Source organism: Diaporthe citri (assembly GCF_014595645.1).
Source record: "Diaporthe citri strain NFHF-8-4 chromosome Unknown scaffold_1, whole genome shotgun sequence".
In the NCBI taxonomy this organism is placed as follows: domain Eukaryota; kingdom Fungi; phylum Ascomycota; class Sordariomycetes; order Diaporthales; family Diaporthaceae; genus Diaporthe; species Diaporthe citri.
Genome location: NW_025064846.1, coordinates 12,203,528 through 12,218,748, shown reverse-complemented (window position 1 = coordinate 12,218,748; position 15,221 = coordinate 12,203,528). Strand labels below are relative to the sequence as shown.

The window sequence follows — 15,221 nt, the reverse complement described above, 5'->3', positions numbered from 1 at the left end:
CCCAAAATTGCACTTGTGTGGATGAGCAAACCATTAGTCACGGCCGTGTCGGTTTCTACCAACCATGTGAGCCTAGACGACCTACTTGTTTGGGCAGAAATAAATGGCTTAAAGTATTACTGGAGATCACTGTGAGATGACTATACATTTCACCTTGGAAGACTTGTGCCGACAACGACAACATATCTTAGTTGCCTTCTGGTATAATTGGAGAGCAATAGAAAGTCTTCCAAAGCAGAGGCAGAATCATGTGTACATTGCAGTCAAACAGCAGCGAGGAGCAGTGCTGCTACCGGCTTGGACCTACTAGAATCTCTTTACCAACTACCAGAAAGATCTTCTGGGACTAGTAACGTATAACTATGAATAGTATAGAAAATGCAAAAAGTTTAGGAAAAGACACATAGCCGCCTTGTCTGAAAGCATTTTCACCAATTCTTGACGCAGCCGGAGTCTTACGGCCCAGTCTCCACGCTGTTTCGGGTTTTTATGTTCCACTTCAAGTTCTCTTCAATCACAGGTTGCAAGATGGTCTAGCTTTGATCGACTCTTGTAGACCACCTGCTCTGAAATTCTTCCAAGTCTCAGCCAAGGACCGGCAATAAGGTCTCCATGGGGCGATACTCTAACCTCCTGCCGAGCCCAGGCGATCTCGTCATTCGGCAGCACCATCAGATATTGTCATCCCACGGCACACTGTGGACTGTCTATTTCACATTGAGATGAGACCTGGAGAAACAGTTGATTCTACTTTCTACTACCGCAGCCAACGAACAGCAGTGCTCATTCAACTGTCTTTACAGACCCGCGAGGACGCATAGACCAGAATGGCCCTCTATACCTCAGGCCTCACTACAGAACACGTAAGTCCCAACTGGAAAGTGGAATAACAGGGTAGTTCGTGGCGTGTACATTCCGTTTGTCACTTCAGACGTGCCTGATGTAGGGCGTTTTTCATAGAGAATATATAGAATTCAACAAGGCTCGGATGAAAATGAGCCCGCAGAACTGCCTCACTGTTACACAACAGCTCAGCCACTGCAGAATCGGCTGCAGTTCCCGAGTGAGCCAGCTACCTGAAGACTTAGCAACCAGCTGCCACTTGGCATGTCCAGATTGGCGCAGTCATGGGCATCTGAACGCTGTGCAGCTGGGGCATTGCCCCGCCCCTTCTCCAGCCTGCTTTGCACTGCCCATCCAATTTGTACAAAACGGACAACCTCCCAATATTTCCACAAAAAAGGACTCCCTCAACAACTTTCGACTCACCTTTCCTGCGACTCAGTTTGAAGACTCTCCCCAAACTTCTCACATTGCACCAGCCGTAAACCCAAATAAAATGCGACTACTGGATGTTGATTCCGTGACTGAAGACCGGCTCCCAGTCTTCCGCAAGATTGTCGAAAATGGCTCAAGTAGACAGCGCTACGCAATCCTTTCCCACACTTGGGGAAGGCCCGGAGACTACGAAGACATTGTCTTCGAGGACATACCAAGCTCGGAGACGTTCGCTAGATTCCTGGATGAGGCAACCCAGCTGAAGCAGTGGCAACGCGCCATAAACAAGAAGAAAGCCGGCTTCTCCAAGATAGCCAACGCGTGCCGAGTCGCCCGTGGCATGAAATTGAAATACATCTGGATCGACTCGTGCTGCATTGACAAATCGAACTCTGCCGAGCTGAATCAGAGTATCAATTCAATGTTCCGCTGGTACAAGAACTCTGACCGGTGCATTGCGTATCTCGAGGACCTAGAGCCCGACGGCGAGTTGAAGCAATGCAGATGGTTTAAGAGGGGTTGGACGTTACAAGAATTTGTTGCACCTTCAAAAGTCACTTTTTACGACAAACACTGGGACTTGTTTGGTGAGAGGTCTGACACGAGATTGAGTGTGTCGCTATCGAATATCACCGGAATCGATATGGACTGTCTCCAAGATGAAGCGAAGTTCGCCTCCTTGTCCATCGCCCACAAGATGTCCTGGGCAGCCGGCAGAGATACGACAATTCCTGAAGATCGTGCTTACAGTCTCATGGGCATATTCGATGTCAATATGCCGCTAATCTACGGCGAAGGTGGGACGAAGGCTTTTCGTCGTCTACAGGAAGAAATTGCGAGAGTTTCCAGCGACCTGAGCATCTTTGCATGGGACCGGAGCTCCAGGCATACTCCTGACCTGGACGCGTTAGCCTCAATACCGGATGAGTTCACAGAATATAAAGATATGGTCCCCTCCTACCACAGTCAGCACTTCACGAGAACCAATAAAGGCATCGAAATGAAGACAATGCTTTGGCGGATGATTTGCGACGATGGAAAAGAACGGCTGATGCTGCCAATTGGGAAACAAAAGAATGGAAAGCCGGATATCGGAATCATCCTTCGCAAACTTAGCCATAACGTGTATATTCGACGCGGAAACATGCAACCGTTCCTCGACAAGCAGATCACTTCCTCCACGCGAAGGTCAACGTTCTATCTCTGCTAGCACTGGGTATGATCATGTTCTGAACACGTCACGACAACTTGCAGTACTGGTCCCTCTGGAAGGCCTAGGAAACTTCCAGACTGCAAGGCCAGTGCCCGAATACGCATGGGACTGCGAAGATAGGCTATTCTTCAACAATGGGCACTGGGGAGGAAGCGACTGGAGAGCTCTTGAGCTGATCAACAAGGCTCCAGTTCCAGTGTGTGACCATCGCTTTGTTGTTCTACTCCGCCTCAAAGAGGGAAACCCCGATTGTTACCTATTGCGATGGAGGGAGGATTTGGATTTCATGTTTGATCGGAGGCACCAAACCGAGACTACGATGCTGGACGATGAGTTCCGCCATGTTATCCAAGGGAGAACGAATGAAATCGATATTGAGAGTACCGGGGCCAAGTTGTCAATTCACCTGATTCCCACGACCACAGACGAGCATCCCGGGAGGCAATTTCGAATGCAAGTGTTGGAGGTACCCCAAGTCGTACCAGGTCTTCCCGCTTCTGCAGAGCCTACGACAGCCATCAGCCAGCCACTCGACCCACACGGCACAGAGAACAACCATAATCAGGTAGACGTTGGTCTCTCAAATCCTCTGCCAATCGACCCTGAAGTTCATGGAGAAAATGCGAGAGTCTTTTCCGAATTACAAGACCCTGGCGTGGGTCTCCTCATATCAGGCCGTATCGCTCGGTTTGCGATATCGAACGAGACCAAAAATTTTCATTCATCAAGGCGGAACAGCCGCTTTTGGTAAAACACAACCTGGTCTCAAGATGCCGTGGATGCGCCGAGGATCTGAGGGATTGTAGTTCACTCTCTCTGGCTCAGAGCCGCCACCGCACGCCCTCTACCCCAAAGCAAATTCGGAGTTTTGTAGCATGATTTTCATATTCAGAGCCTCTCGAATGAAACCGTCCTACTCTTTCAATAGCTCGCCTTTGCCCTTAACGACTAGAAAATTGAGGTGATCTTAGCCTTGAAATCGTAGGCGTCGGTTTGTCGAACATCTCTTGCTGTAGCTTCGGTGGTGAGATAACGTCCAGCTCCTGTATCAGCATCATTACTGGGCTGATTAGGTTAGCCAAGATTTGCTTTAGCCAAAACACAGCGATCTTATAGTATCACCGAAGAGCAACACGATAGAGTGCTGTTATTGCACCTCTCTTCATGATCAAGTCGGACCTCGTGCATTCAACACCTGTCAGCCACTTTGCCGTCCATGTGATGTCACCAAAGCGTACCCAAATGACACGAGGCCTCTGGGGCCACCATCCACTAGTGTGTCAATGAGGATTTTCCTTTCGCTGTTGAAGATGGGCATCATTTCTGGTCCACTTCCGTAGAGTAGCTGAGCCTCGCTGTCCTGGATGAGTCTGATGAAGGTATTGACTCTTGTCTCGGGTTTGTAGAAGTGGAAGACTGGAGTTGCCATGATCACTGCCCTGTTTCAGATACGTATCAGTCTGTGCTATCTTGATGCAATTGACGTCTACCACAGCATGAATATTGCTAACTTGACTCGCTTGTCCGTCACCGCCGTGCAACCACTGACCACCGCCTCGAGAGAAGCGCCCCAGAGAATGATGCATTTGGCATTGGCCACTGGTGAAGTGCTGAGATGTGTTGTAATATCTGAGATATCTTCGGCGTACTAACCAGGACCAAGCTGCTTACTTGGAAAACTGTCGCTCCCGTCCATGCTCTGACAGTTGTACATGAACACATCGAGTCCTTTTGATAAGCGTTTTGCGACTTGTGGGGGAGGATTTCTTTTACGACGTTGATCTGTATGCCATCCCATCTTTCAAAAGCTCGGCATGATCCATACTGGTCGTACTAGCTATGGAATCATCCTGGCCTGCCTCATCCTGTCGAAGACTACCGTATATCCTCGTGTGGTGTCGACGGTCTCTCTAAAGCCCACTTCCCTGGCGCTACTCAAGTCAAACTGTCTGTCAAATGGAATCTGGAGAATTCGCTCCACAAACCACCAGTTGTGCGCCAGTATATCCATGATTTCAAGCCCATCCCGTTCTACGACACCAGGCCACCGATCCACGTGCTTGCTGACAAAATTTCCCGCCGTCTCGGTCTCCTCGGTCGGCGGCGCACCTTTCAGACCGAAGTAGGCGCAAATTCCGCCCCAGATGTCAGCCCAAGTCACCACCTCCCCATCAGCAACGTTGAAAGCGCGGCCCCCGCCACATTTCTCCGGCTCGAGCGCGGCGAAGATCTCCATCTGGGCGATGATGTCCTGGCTCGAGTCGGTGTGCCGCGAGCGGTATCCTGCAGCGGTGCCAGGGTACGCGCACTCGGCACCCGCGCCGTGCACCTCGCGAAACAGGCTCAGGTAGAAGCCCAGTCCCTGGGCGACGTTCATGGCGTTTGTGCCGGGAACGAATCCGATGATGGTGTCAGGGCGGACCTCGGTGAATGTCCACGAGTTCCCGGCTTCCGCGGACAGGCGCTTGAGGATGTCCACCTGCGAGTAGTAGAAAATCTCGTCCCCCCATGGAGATGGTACGCGCGGCTGCGACTCGTGGAAGGGCGGCTTTAGGTCGATGTGCTCGGAGAATAATAGCCCATAAGCCTTACCACCAGTTTGCAGGATTACAGACCGTATTCGCGGCGCCAGTGCTGTGATCGCCGTGATCGAAGTCTCCAGAAGGGCGTCATTTGCGGCACGGAGGGGCATCGGACCCTTCTCCGGGGGCACCCTATATGCTGGGCAGTCTCTGTGAGTGACGGGACGGCCAGGTCTCTGCAATGTAATGGACGGATTGACTTTCGTCCAGTTTCCATTCTTAGAATGCAACTCACCAGTATAAATGACATGTGTGACGGTGTCAATGTCGGTAATCTTCTCTATTAACTGGGCCTTGACCTCATCCACCGGCCTAGTAAAGTCGATGCCGCTAATGAGTCTGACCCGTTGTTCGTTTGCTGGCAACAAGGCCTTCTCTTTTGTCATTGGTCTATTTGTCGTCCCCGTGATCTTCTCAAAAGTTGTCGGCGTTGGGTATGATAGGGCCTGATGCATGACAGCCCACCCCGAAACGCCTGATGCGCCAAGAACAAGTAAATGAGCCATTTTGATTATTTCTTAAAACTTTTCGAGAATAATGATTGGCATGTCGAATTTTGACTCGAAGCCGACGCTTTCGTGTCTGCTTCTTATATGATATGGGCGACGGGGATGACATTTATCCAGAGCATGGTCGAAGTGTCGACACTGAAGCGACAGGTGTTTCGGCCGCAGATCACGCAGGGAACACACAACTGACTCTGTTGCCACCAGTGCCCTCGCTGGTTTCGATTGCATAGATGCCAAGCTTGGTCAACAATGGTAACGAAGATCAAATTAGACTGTCTTCTCAGTCATACATCCCTAGTAGAGCTGGCAACGTGTCATGTCCAAACATGCCTTTTCATAAGGGCACATCACCTTGCAAGTTTAGACACAACTCCTTGCTATATTCAGGCCACCCTTCGCCATGTCTTCCAACATGACGAAGAACACCACAGCGTTGAGTTGGTGCACAACAACAGGAAATCCGATGTTCATCGAATTTAAGTCATGGTCTAGCGAGGTCGTTTGTCAAAAGATCATGTTCCATTCGCAGTCGCCAGCACCATTTTCATTGGATGGGTAAGTCAAGGGGTGCACATATGGTCCACCCCCCCATATGGACCACTTTTCACACCAAAAAGCTTAATTTCAGCCCTATAATAACTAATTAGAGGAAAATATTAAAAGTATAATAACTATATTAGAATTTCATTTTATTTTTATTATATATATAATAATATTAAACATAATTTTATTTTATTTTTAATATTATAGAATAAATATAAATAAAGAATAGTATGAAAAAAGGAATGTTTTTCTCACGAAGTCCCTGACTTAGGAGGACTTTTACAGTCTTTTACTTTTAACTTATTAACTTTTATTTATTTAATAATATTAAAAGTAACATAGAATTATGTTTAATATTATTATATATATAATAAAAATTAAATAAAATTCTAATATAGTTATTATACTTTTAATATTTTCCTTTAATTAGTTATTATAGGGCTGAAATTGAGCTTTTTGGTGTGAAAAGTGGTCCATATGGGGGGGCGGACCATATGTGCACCCCTTGACTTAAGAGAAGCGTTTGATGTCGATACACCCTTTCTTTGATGTAATTGTGAATCCATGTTGATCTGCGTTTTCTTTCGTGAAACGAAAATTCTGTAAAATTGCCGCCCCAGGACAGCATTCAAAATCCGACAAAACCACACATCTCTAGGTTGATCAGTCGAAAACTATAAGGTGCAAATATGCTTTGGATGGTTTGGCGATATCAACACTTCGAATTATTCATCACAGTGTCTAACCTGGGCAGCATCATCATCCTCGTCACAATGAGGGCCATCATAAAAGTACGGATACATAAGCGTATAACACCCCTCGTGGACAGGTGGACAGTCCACCAACTCCGATTGCGGACAGCAATCACGCACCTCTTAAGGACATTTTAAATACCTATTTAAATCTTAATTAAATACTTATTTAGTTCTAAACTAAAAACTAAACATCTTTTTTTTTAAAAAAATTATAAACTTAATTTTAAAAAAAAGATTAATAAACCATTATCTCTTTATTTAAAAAGCTTTTATTTTTAAGAAATAATTAAGAAATAAAAAGTATTAAGTTTTTTTTTAGCTTTAACTAAGAATTAAACTTTATAACTTTAAGCAGCTTTTAGCAGCTCTTAGAAATGCTTAAATTAAGTAGATTTTAGGCTTTAATATATAATTAAATAAAAAAAATTTAGCCTGCGGCGCTTTAGCTGCCAGCTAAAGCCTACGCAGGGGTGCACGCCTAGGCATATATTTAGCTTTTGGCTGTCCACAGGTGTGTCCACCGGTGTGTCCACAACCAGGGTCGGGGGTGTGATATCCTCTACTTCCAGATAGCCGTCTCTGCCGCAAGCTCCTCCGGATACTTCGGAATGCCTGCTTCCTGCTCGACCGCTCGATAAAACTTTTCCCACAATGGACTGTGATTCCAATGCATCTTGGTGTACTCCCAGTATTCAGGATACCAGCCGGCAAACTCCCAGCCAATGATTGCTGTGATGTGGCCGTTCTTGACGAGGATGTTGTTAGGTTGCAAGTCCGCGTGTGTAAATTTGATAGAGTACTGTTCAGGCCTGGAGTGCGCGAGCGTCACGTCTGGCTCGTTTTCCCAGTGACTTAAGGGATGACCTAGACGGAGATAGGTGTGGAAATCTGCAACGCCGTGGAAAGGACCCCACGCGCTGCCATCAAGGCGGGGGTCGTGATTTTTGCCAAGGTTTACCGATCCAATTATACCATCCGTTGGAGGCTTGAGGCTCCTGAGATGCTGAATATAGCCCCCAAGCTCGGTTCCGAAATTTTTGACTTGATCGGGGGTCATCTGGCGGTAGTCCACTTCCACGTCCCGGGGAGCACTTGATGCCATCTCCATCACTGGGTGATTGCGTTCACCGAACTCGTAAACCTTTAAAATGCGTGGTATTGGTATGTTGGTTCGGCTTCTGACAAATTCCATGGCCTCGAGCTCGTTTTTGAGGCAGTCAAGCTTGAGTATCCGATTGCGAGGCAGCCGAAGTGTCTGGCCTTCTTGACCGAAGGGGGTTTCCCCATGATAGAGCATGCTACCCGCCCAGACTTGCATCTGCAGCCATAATGGCAACCGCCGGGACTTGAGTTGGATGTGTTTCGACCCACTCATCATTCGTCAATTCAGCAGAAGTTGATGAAGTTGGGAGATTCGTTTACATTTCCGTCACTAGAACACGAGTGTTTAATTGAAGCCCACTCCGGGGACGCTGTGTTGTTGGCGTTCTATAGGATTAGAAAAGCCGCCTGTGCGGCAACTTGGCATACACAACGGAACTTGCTTCAAGCCAACATCCGATTCTATTTGCGTTCAGCTGAATGAATGTTGGTGTCCCAGGCTCATTAATGACGTGGACAATTCAATGACAGAAACAAAGCTACCAAGGTCCACTGTAGGCGCCGAAGATTCACGAAGGTGCCTCAGCCGGCCGTAGCACAGAGCCACCTGGTAATAATGTATTTCAACCACTGAGTCACTTCTTGGGTGGCAACCTGAACCAAGTACATGAATTACATCAAGACAATGCCATTGGTGTGACCCTCCACGGGCTGGCATCCAGCGGCAGACATCAGCCGCTCATGGCCGCAGCTGTTCATGAAACAAAAACCGACTGGGGCTGTCTCTCCACTGTCCTGCATTCAATATCTAATCAGGAAAACCGTGATTCGCGCTTATTTGAAATGTTTAGACCCTTTCTTAATTACGCGGCACATGCCCTAGAAGTACCTTAGGAGGGTTTCACGGGCCGGATCGGTAGATTGTGACGGGTTTGCCCCCGTCTCTTCACGCAAACCGGCAATCGACTGACTGGAAAGACTCCCGCGGGTCTCGGATTGGATGATCTACAGAAAATGGGGATCTATGCGGTCCGAGAGATCATTCCTATCACCTCCACCGCAAGACTCCACCGCAAGGACCGACATTGTCTCGGCCGAGACGTCGTAATACGCGTGTAATATATATAGTCTATACTGGGGCATAGGGTGGGGGCGGGGTGAGGCAAACCCTAGGCTCCCTGTATATAGTCATTTCTGCACGCCCCCCTGCCGGCTCGCCCGTCTCGGATTCCGAACATCTGGTATCGTCGTCGGCACCGACGATGGAGGCTAAGTATCAAGCATGCCTCTGCTGTCCTGAGAGTTGAGTCGGGCTGGGCAAGCAGCGACGACGACTTCGCACTTACTGCACTTCTTGACTAACGCTCTTTTCACCTGCCGCTCTTTGTCGTTTCTCTTCCTTTTTTTTTTCCTTCTCTTTTTTTGCCACGCCTCTCTTCCGCTCCTTTTACTCCCCAAGCCGCCACCGTCATGAGACTCACCGACGCCTCGGTCCTAGCGATGCTGCCCGCCACTGGCCTCGCGGCCTGCAGCACAGCCTACCCGGCCGACGAGATCAGCGGCACGCTGCTTCGCACTGTCGTGCTCGACATGGGTAACGACGCCGCCAACGTCACGGCCGCCGAGTACGACCAGTACTTTGAGCAGGGGAGCGCTCTCGAGGGCGTCGAGGCCGTCATTGCCGCCAGCCAGTTCTACATCAACCTGTGGGCCATCCCGGGCACAGAGGCCGCCTTTCGGAACGCCAGCCAGTGCCTGACAGACGGCTATCCGGTTAACCAGGTGCCCTGGCTGTATTACAACGCCACCACTGCGAGCTGGTGGGGCGGCTACGAGGCCGAGACCGAGGCCGACAGCTACGACGACGCCGCCCTCTCTGTCGTTACAGGTCTCATCGCCGGGCACATGGTGCGCTTCTGGGACACCAACGGCGACGGCTACACCGATCTCATCGATGCCGACTACATCGAGGGCTTCACCATCGACACCGTCACTGTTGCGCCACGCGACCTCTTTCTCTCTTTCTCCCTCTTTCGCAAGGCAGAAGTGGGAATGGTTGGTGCGACTCTAGGACATGTATATCTGTATATACTCCGTAAGCCTCTGGCACTTCGTTCGCTTCCACTTTGGTTCAAGAATCGAGCATATCACCTTCAATCTAGGCGGCACGTCGACTTTTGAGGGGCCCATGTGATATGAAATGCAAATAAGGTTGTTGAGGGTTCTGTGGTCATCCATATTTAGATCAATGCTTGTCCTCTGACTCGTGATTAAGCTTCCGCCGTGCAAACTACTCAGCCTCGGCAAGCATCAAGGGCAAAAGATTAATTTTGGCAAATTACCGAAACTTCCGCTGAAAGGTACACATACTATGTAAACTTCTTGAGACTTCACTTGGCCAGCCTGGCGATGCTGGCTGGTCAACTGCGAGTAAACTCTAAACACGAATCCCCTGGGTTGAGGACAGTAGAATGCAGAACGCAGAATTCTATAAGTACCAGGAGGGCTGGAGACCCTGAACAATTCTTCTGTCCTTGACACACGCTCTCAATACGCCTAATTCTCATGTTCTTTGCAGCTTCTACATTCTTTTAATATCTAACCCAAAATGCGCGCCGCCACCACCATCGCTTCCTTGCTCGCCGTGTGCCTCTCGGCAGTCAGCGCAGCGACCATCCAGAGCCGCCAGGTGATCTACGGCTGGTAAGTCCAAGTCGCGACCCTTATGAAGGCCCTACCAATGCGACGTCCTTTCTAATAGTGAGAATCATAGCCATTTCACAGGCGATGGCATCTCGGCCGATATCAGCGTCGGCCACGATGCCGGCTCTGACGCGCCTCTGACCGGGACCAGCGGGAAGACCTACGAGTTGGACTGCGGCACTACCTCGACGCAGCCTGTGCCAGGCGTGTACGCCAAGTGCACCGTCAACGGAGAGAAGCCGGTCATCAGCGCTTATAACGCTACGTAAGCAACTCACCTTCCGTATGGCCACGGCGGACTGTATTTCTGAGGCTAACATTACTTTCGCGTATCAGTTTCATCACTTGCGCAATCCCATAAACGTGTTGGTTACCAAGTGACCGTGTGAGAAGGATCGTCTAAGGATCGGGGCTGTGAGGTTTTCGAAATGCCTTATCCTGTCATCGCACCCCGACTTGGCAGCCCGTTGTGGGCACCTGGAATAAGTCTGGTGGATAAATTACATGGAGGCGGATTCTCTGATAATAATGGGTATGAAAATGGGCTATGCAAAGGACTTACTTTCTAAGCGATATCAGAATTCATATTATGCTAATTACATACACGCACCACGACAGCTAAAACTATTTTGGTGCCTCCTGCAAGGTATCTATCGACATGCAGTTCGTGGCTGCCAGTGTGCATGCATATGAGCCCTGACCTCGCTTTTTTGTGACGGCCGGCTTGTATCTTAATGTATGAAATACTCAACTCAGCCCACGTACAGCTTTGCCCATACGATGATGGTTAAAGAGGTACTCTACAGTTCTTATCAAACAATGGACAACGAATCCTCAGCAAAATGACACGGAACTGCACCTCTTATAGTCTTTCTGAGGGAAGCGCATTACACTCGTAGGCTGCTGCTCTGATGGCGCAGCGGCGAGACTTCTCAGGAACCATGACATCTAAAATCTGGAGTGCCATTACGCTCCCAAGCCAACCTCCATTCGTAGGAACGCCTCATGACACGATCACATCTGTACAAGGTTTGAGGAAATAAAAAAAAGTACCATGATGATCTATGACTGATGCAGCAAGCCCGGGCCTAGAGATGAAGGATATACTGGTGGAATATACTGCTGATAGCCAACTACGCAGACTGGCCACAAGAGTTGTATCATATCCGTTGGAGGCGCTGGAGTGTTGGTGGCAAATATGGATATTTTGAGGTATCAATCACTACTGGGCTCGACGGAAGCATATCAAGGTCTTCCTTGGCCAACTCTCTCACGAAAGGACCCTTCGGAAGACTGAACCTTTCTGCCAGCTTCAAGTCACACGCCATAACACTACCATTTGCGCATTTCTTTCATGACGACAAGGGGCCATGCTCGCAAGCTCAGCGGAGGCTGGATGCCATATGCATGTAGATATCACATGATCGACTCGTGGGCCCCATCCTAGTCGTCTCTGTTCCATCTCAGCACGCTGCAAAGCAACCGGGCATGTTGGGCGGATGTTCGTGGGAAGCGCCAACCTTTTTTGACATGACCAAACGCCAGTACGCCCGATTAATTCCCCTATTTTCTGTCGTAGACCGCCGTGAACTGCTTCCGCATCGATATTTCAGCCCCGTTGTTGCCTCTCGTCGCCGCCGATCCTCTCCAGTGCCTCGAGCATCACGACCGAGTTTCCGCGGATGACCTATGCGACCCATTAGTCCCCTGATCGAAATTCTGGGTAGACTTTGTCTGTCTGTCTGTATCTCAACGTACCACCATGCCGAGCTTGACTTTCTCTCCGCCGTCCTTCTCCTCGACGGCCTCGTCCAGGACGATGTTCAGGAAGACGTCGTAGCCGCGCAGGACGCCGATGACCTTGCGACTGCCGTTGAGCTGGACAAACAGCCTCTTGTCGAGGTACTGCAGCAGACAAGAGTTAGCAGGGGCGCATCGAAACGGGTAACGAGGGGAACAAGGCGGGAGGGACGAGCATCTACAGGCTCCAAAGGTAACAGTGGATGCGGCAGCAGGCCAGCATCAACCTTGGTTTCGTTATCCAGAGGGACAGGCCAACGCACCTTCTTAAGTTCTGGCTGAGCGGGTGCCATCTTGTGGAATGGGCAGCTTTGGGAAATCTGGGGTGGACAGAGTCGTTGGTAGGAAGCTTTGTTGTGAACGCGCCGCGACTTGGGGCTGGAGCTTCGGTGAGGTCAAACCTGCAGGCGGCGGCAGAAATTCGGCAGAGCTGATAAGATAAGCATTCTCCTGTACTCTCATATGCAATCAATCGTTCCAATTTGGCGCTAGTGACCTGCATTTGATACTCACCCTCTTTTTCTTCCTTACTTTTTTTAAGTCTCTTAATTTAGCTTTAATCTATTTGAAATATATATGAGAAGAAAGCTGCTTTTTTTCTGATTCTATTTCTTCTTTTTGCTAGTAAATTAAGTGTGTTAAAGAGGAGAAATTTGCGTTTAAATTAAAGTTAAAAATGACTTAAGTTAAAGTTAATTTTAAAGAGAAATTAAAGGGGGTGAAATTTAAAAGTTATAATAAAATTACTAGAGATTTAAGGTAAATTTAGTTATTTCTGCTTAAAAATACTACCCTTTCTAAAATTTTAGATTTTCTTTAAAATCAAACATTAATACACCTCACACCCTTAATATTTCCTCCACCCTCCTTAAATAAATATTAAAAGAATTAAAAAAGAAGCAGCTATCTTTTGATATAGGGCATAGTTAAATTGAGAAGGTATTCGTTGTATGGGAGGTGAAAATATATGAAAATTAAAGTGCATATGAACTTTGGGGGTGGGTGTTAAATGCAGGTCACTAGCGCCAAATTGGAACGATTGATTGCATATGAGAGTACCTGAGCTCCCCTACTAGAACTACTTTAGAAATTCTTCTCATAACACCACAACCAGCCAATTATTCAAGATGTTTGGCGCAAAGAGGAAAGCGCGCAAGATCCGGGTGGCAGAGGACAACGAGGACAATGCCGAGCCCGCCTCTGCCACCGAGGAGCCCATGGACGATGGTAAGTCGCCCCCAGAACGTCATGATCCAGCCCGTCTTTTTGCTGATGGTCGCAACAAGACAGCTGATGCGCGATTCTCTCACAGCTCCCGACCCAAGCCCGTCCTCCGTCAAGTTCACTCGCAAACCATTCAAGGGGTCATCGCTCAGGAGGAGCATCAACGTCAACGATGACGGTGACTCGGGCGGACTTAGCGGCTCAACCGCGACGTCGGCAGCCGCCGAAGAGGACGAAGACGACGGCCCAGCAGTGGTGCGACCAGCGGTCAGCCGGTCGGGATCTACGAGGGTGAAAAAGAAGGCGTCATCATCGCGCCTTTCTTTCGGCGTGACAGATCCTGCGGACGACGGCGAAGGAGCCGACAGCCGACAGCCCATCACACCCAAGAAGCCAAGCAGCCTGTCGCAGCGAGCCACCGAGAACAACGCCCTGCGGTCCTCACTCTCGAACCGCAAACTCCCCACTCGATCATTTGGGCCGGAGGCCGAGGAGGCATCATACAGTAAAGAGTACCTGGAGGAGCTACAGTCGTCGACGCCCAACACCCCGCAAAACATTGCGTCGCTGCGCATACACGATGATGACGCCGGCGCCGGCGCAGGTGCAAACACAAGCGGAGAGGCCATGGACCTCGACCCTTCCGAGCTCGAGGGCGCCGTGGTCGTGCCGCAAGCCGACCTGTCTGTGTCAACGTTCGGCACGACAAGCCACATCCCATCCGCCGTCGAGATCCGCGAAAAGAAAGAGCGGCGGGCGCGGCTCGCCGTAGAAGGAGACGCATACAACGAGGACGAGGACGAGGACTATATATCCCTCGCCCCGAAGAAGAAAAAGGACGACACGCGGCTGATCGCCGAGGACGAGGACCTCGGCGAAGGCTACGACGAGTTCGTCGAGGACGCGCGGCTGGAGCTGGGCAAGAAGGGCGAGAAGGAGGCGGCGCGGCGGCACCGGCGCGAGATGGCGGACCTGATCAACGCAGCCGAGGGCGGCGGCTCGGACGGCGAGGGCGAAGGGGAGGACGCGGACTCGGACGCCGAGCGAACGGCCGCGTACGAGGCAGCGCAGACGAGGGCCGCCATGGGCGGGCACCACCATCTCGCCGACGAGGGCGGCGCGGCCGGAGGGACCGGGCTGGTCATACCGCGGATGAGGGCGCTCCCCGAGCTGGGCGAGTCGCTGGCGCGGATGCGGAGCCTGGTCCAGGGCGTGGAGGAGCAGGCGGCGGCGAAGAGGAAGCGGATCGAGGCGCTGGAAAAGGAGAGGCAGGAGATTGTCGCCCGGGAGGCCGAGGTCCAGGAGGTGCTCAACCAGGCTGGGGTCAAGTACCAGTCTGCCATGGGAGTCAAGCAAGATAGTGTGGTGGATCCCCTGAAGCTGGCGGCAGAGTCGCCCCTGCGTGCTGCCTCTGGTGCGGCCACGATCCCACCCGCGGAGAGGGGTCTCGAGAGCTTTGGCACACCTTCGAGGCGGCAGGAATACGATGAAGAGATGGTCGACTGACAAGATA

General features: G+C 50.2%; 8 protein-coding genes across 8 annotated transcripts; 4 read left to right on the top strand and 4 right to left on the bottom strand.

Annotated features, from left to right (window-relative positions):
* Positions 1-1,339: 1,339 nt before the first annotated feature.
* Positions 1,340-2,488, top strand: INS49_003181 (uncharacterized protein; the record flags this gene model as incomplete). Its single annotated transcript, XM_043163976.1, has 1 exon — positions 1,340-2,488. One exon carries the CDS (start codon positions 1,340-1,342, stop codon positions 2,486-2,488), a length of 1,149 nt encoding a protein of 382 aa, XP_043032482.1.
* Positions 2,489-3,439: 951 nt separating this feature from the next.
* On the bottom strand, positions 3,440-3,920 carry INS49_003180 (uncharacterized protein; the record flags this gene model as incomplete). Its single annotated transcript, XM_043163975.1, has 2 exons — positions 3,440-3,551; positions 3,730-3,920. 2 exons carry the CDS (start codon positions 3,918-3,920, stop codon positions 3,440-3,442), a joined length of 303 nt encoding a protein of 100 aa, XP_043032481.1.
* Positions 3,921-4,328: 408 nt separating this feature from the next.
* On the bottom strand, positions 4,329-5,579 carry INS49_003179 (uncharacterized protein; the record flags this gene model as incomplete). The annotated part of the gene is made up of 2 exons (XM_043163974.1): positions 4,329-5,212; positions 5,309-5,579. 2 exons carry the CDS (start codon positions 5,577-5,579, stop codon positions 4,329-4,331), a joined length of 1,155 nt encoding a protein of 384 aa, XP_043032480.1.
* Positions 5,580-7,439: 1,860 nt separating this feature from the next.
* On the bottom strand, positions 7,440-8,255 carry INS49_003178 (uncharacterized protein; the record flags this gene model as incomplete). The annotated part of the gene is made up of 1 exon (XM_043163973.1): positions 7,440-8,255. One exon carries the CDS (start codon positions 8,253-8,255, stop codon positions 7,440-7,442), a length of 816 nt encoding a protein of 271 aa, XP_043032479.1.
* A 1,196-nt stretch (positions 8,256-9,451) lies between these two features.
* Positions 9,452-10,162, top strand: INS49_003177 (uncharacterized protein; the record flags this gene model as incomplete). Its single annotated transcript, XM_043163972.1, has 1 exon — positions 9,452-10,162. One exon carries the CDS (start codon positions 9,452-9,454, stop codon positions 10,160-10,162), a length of 711 nt encoding a protein of 236 aa, XP_043032478.1.
* A 427-nt stretch (positions 10,163-10,589) lies between these two features.
* INS49_003176 (uncharacterized protein) lies at positions 10,590-11,045 on the top strand (the record flags this gene model as incomplete). The annotated part of the gene is made up of 3 exons (XM_043163971.1): positions 10,590-10,684; positions 10,743-10,949; positions 11,021-11,045. 3 exons carry the CDS (start codon positions 10,590-10,592, stop codon positions 11,043-11,045), a joined length of 327 nt encoding a protein of 108 aa, XP_043032477.1.
* A 1,248-nt stretch (positions 11,046-12,293) lies between these two features.
* INS49_003175 (uncharacterized protein) lies at positions 12,294-12,777 on the bottom strand (the record flags this gene model as incomplete). The annotated part of the gene is made up of 3 exons (XM_043163970.1): positions 12,294-12,371; positions 12,443-12,589; positions 12,748-12,777. 3 exons carry the CDS (start codon positions 12,775-12,777, stop codon positions 12,294-12,296), a joined length of 255 nt encoding a protein of 84 aa, XP_043032476.1.
* Positions 12,778-13,611: 834 nt separating this feature from the next.
* On the top strand, positions 13,612-15,214 carry INS49_003174 (uncharacterized protein; the record flags this gene model as incomplete). The annotated part of the gene is made up of 2 exons (XM_043163969.1): positions 13,612-13,711; positions 13,797-15,214. The coding sequence occupies 2 exons, from the start codon at positions 13,612-13,614 to the stop codon at positions 15,212-15,214; spliced, it is 1,518 nt and encodes a 505-aa protein (XP_043032475.1).
* Between the last annotated feature and the right edge of the window lie 7 nt (positions 15,215-15,221).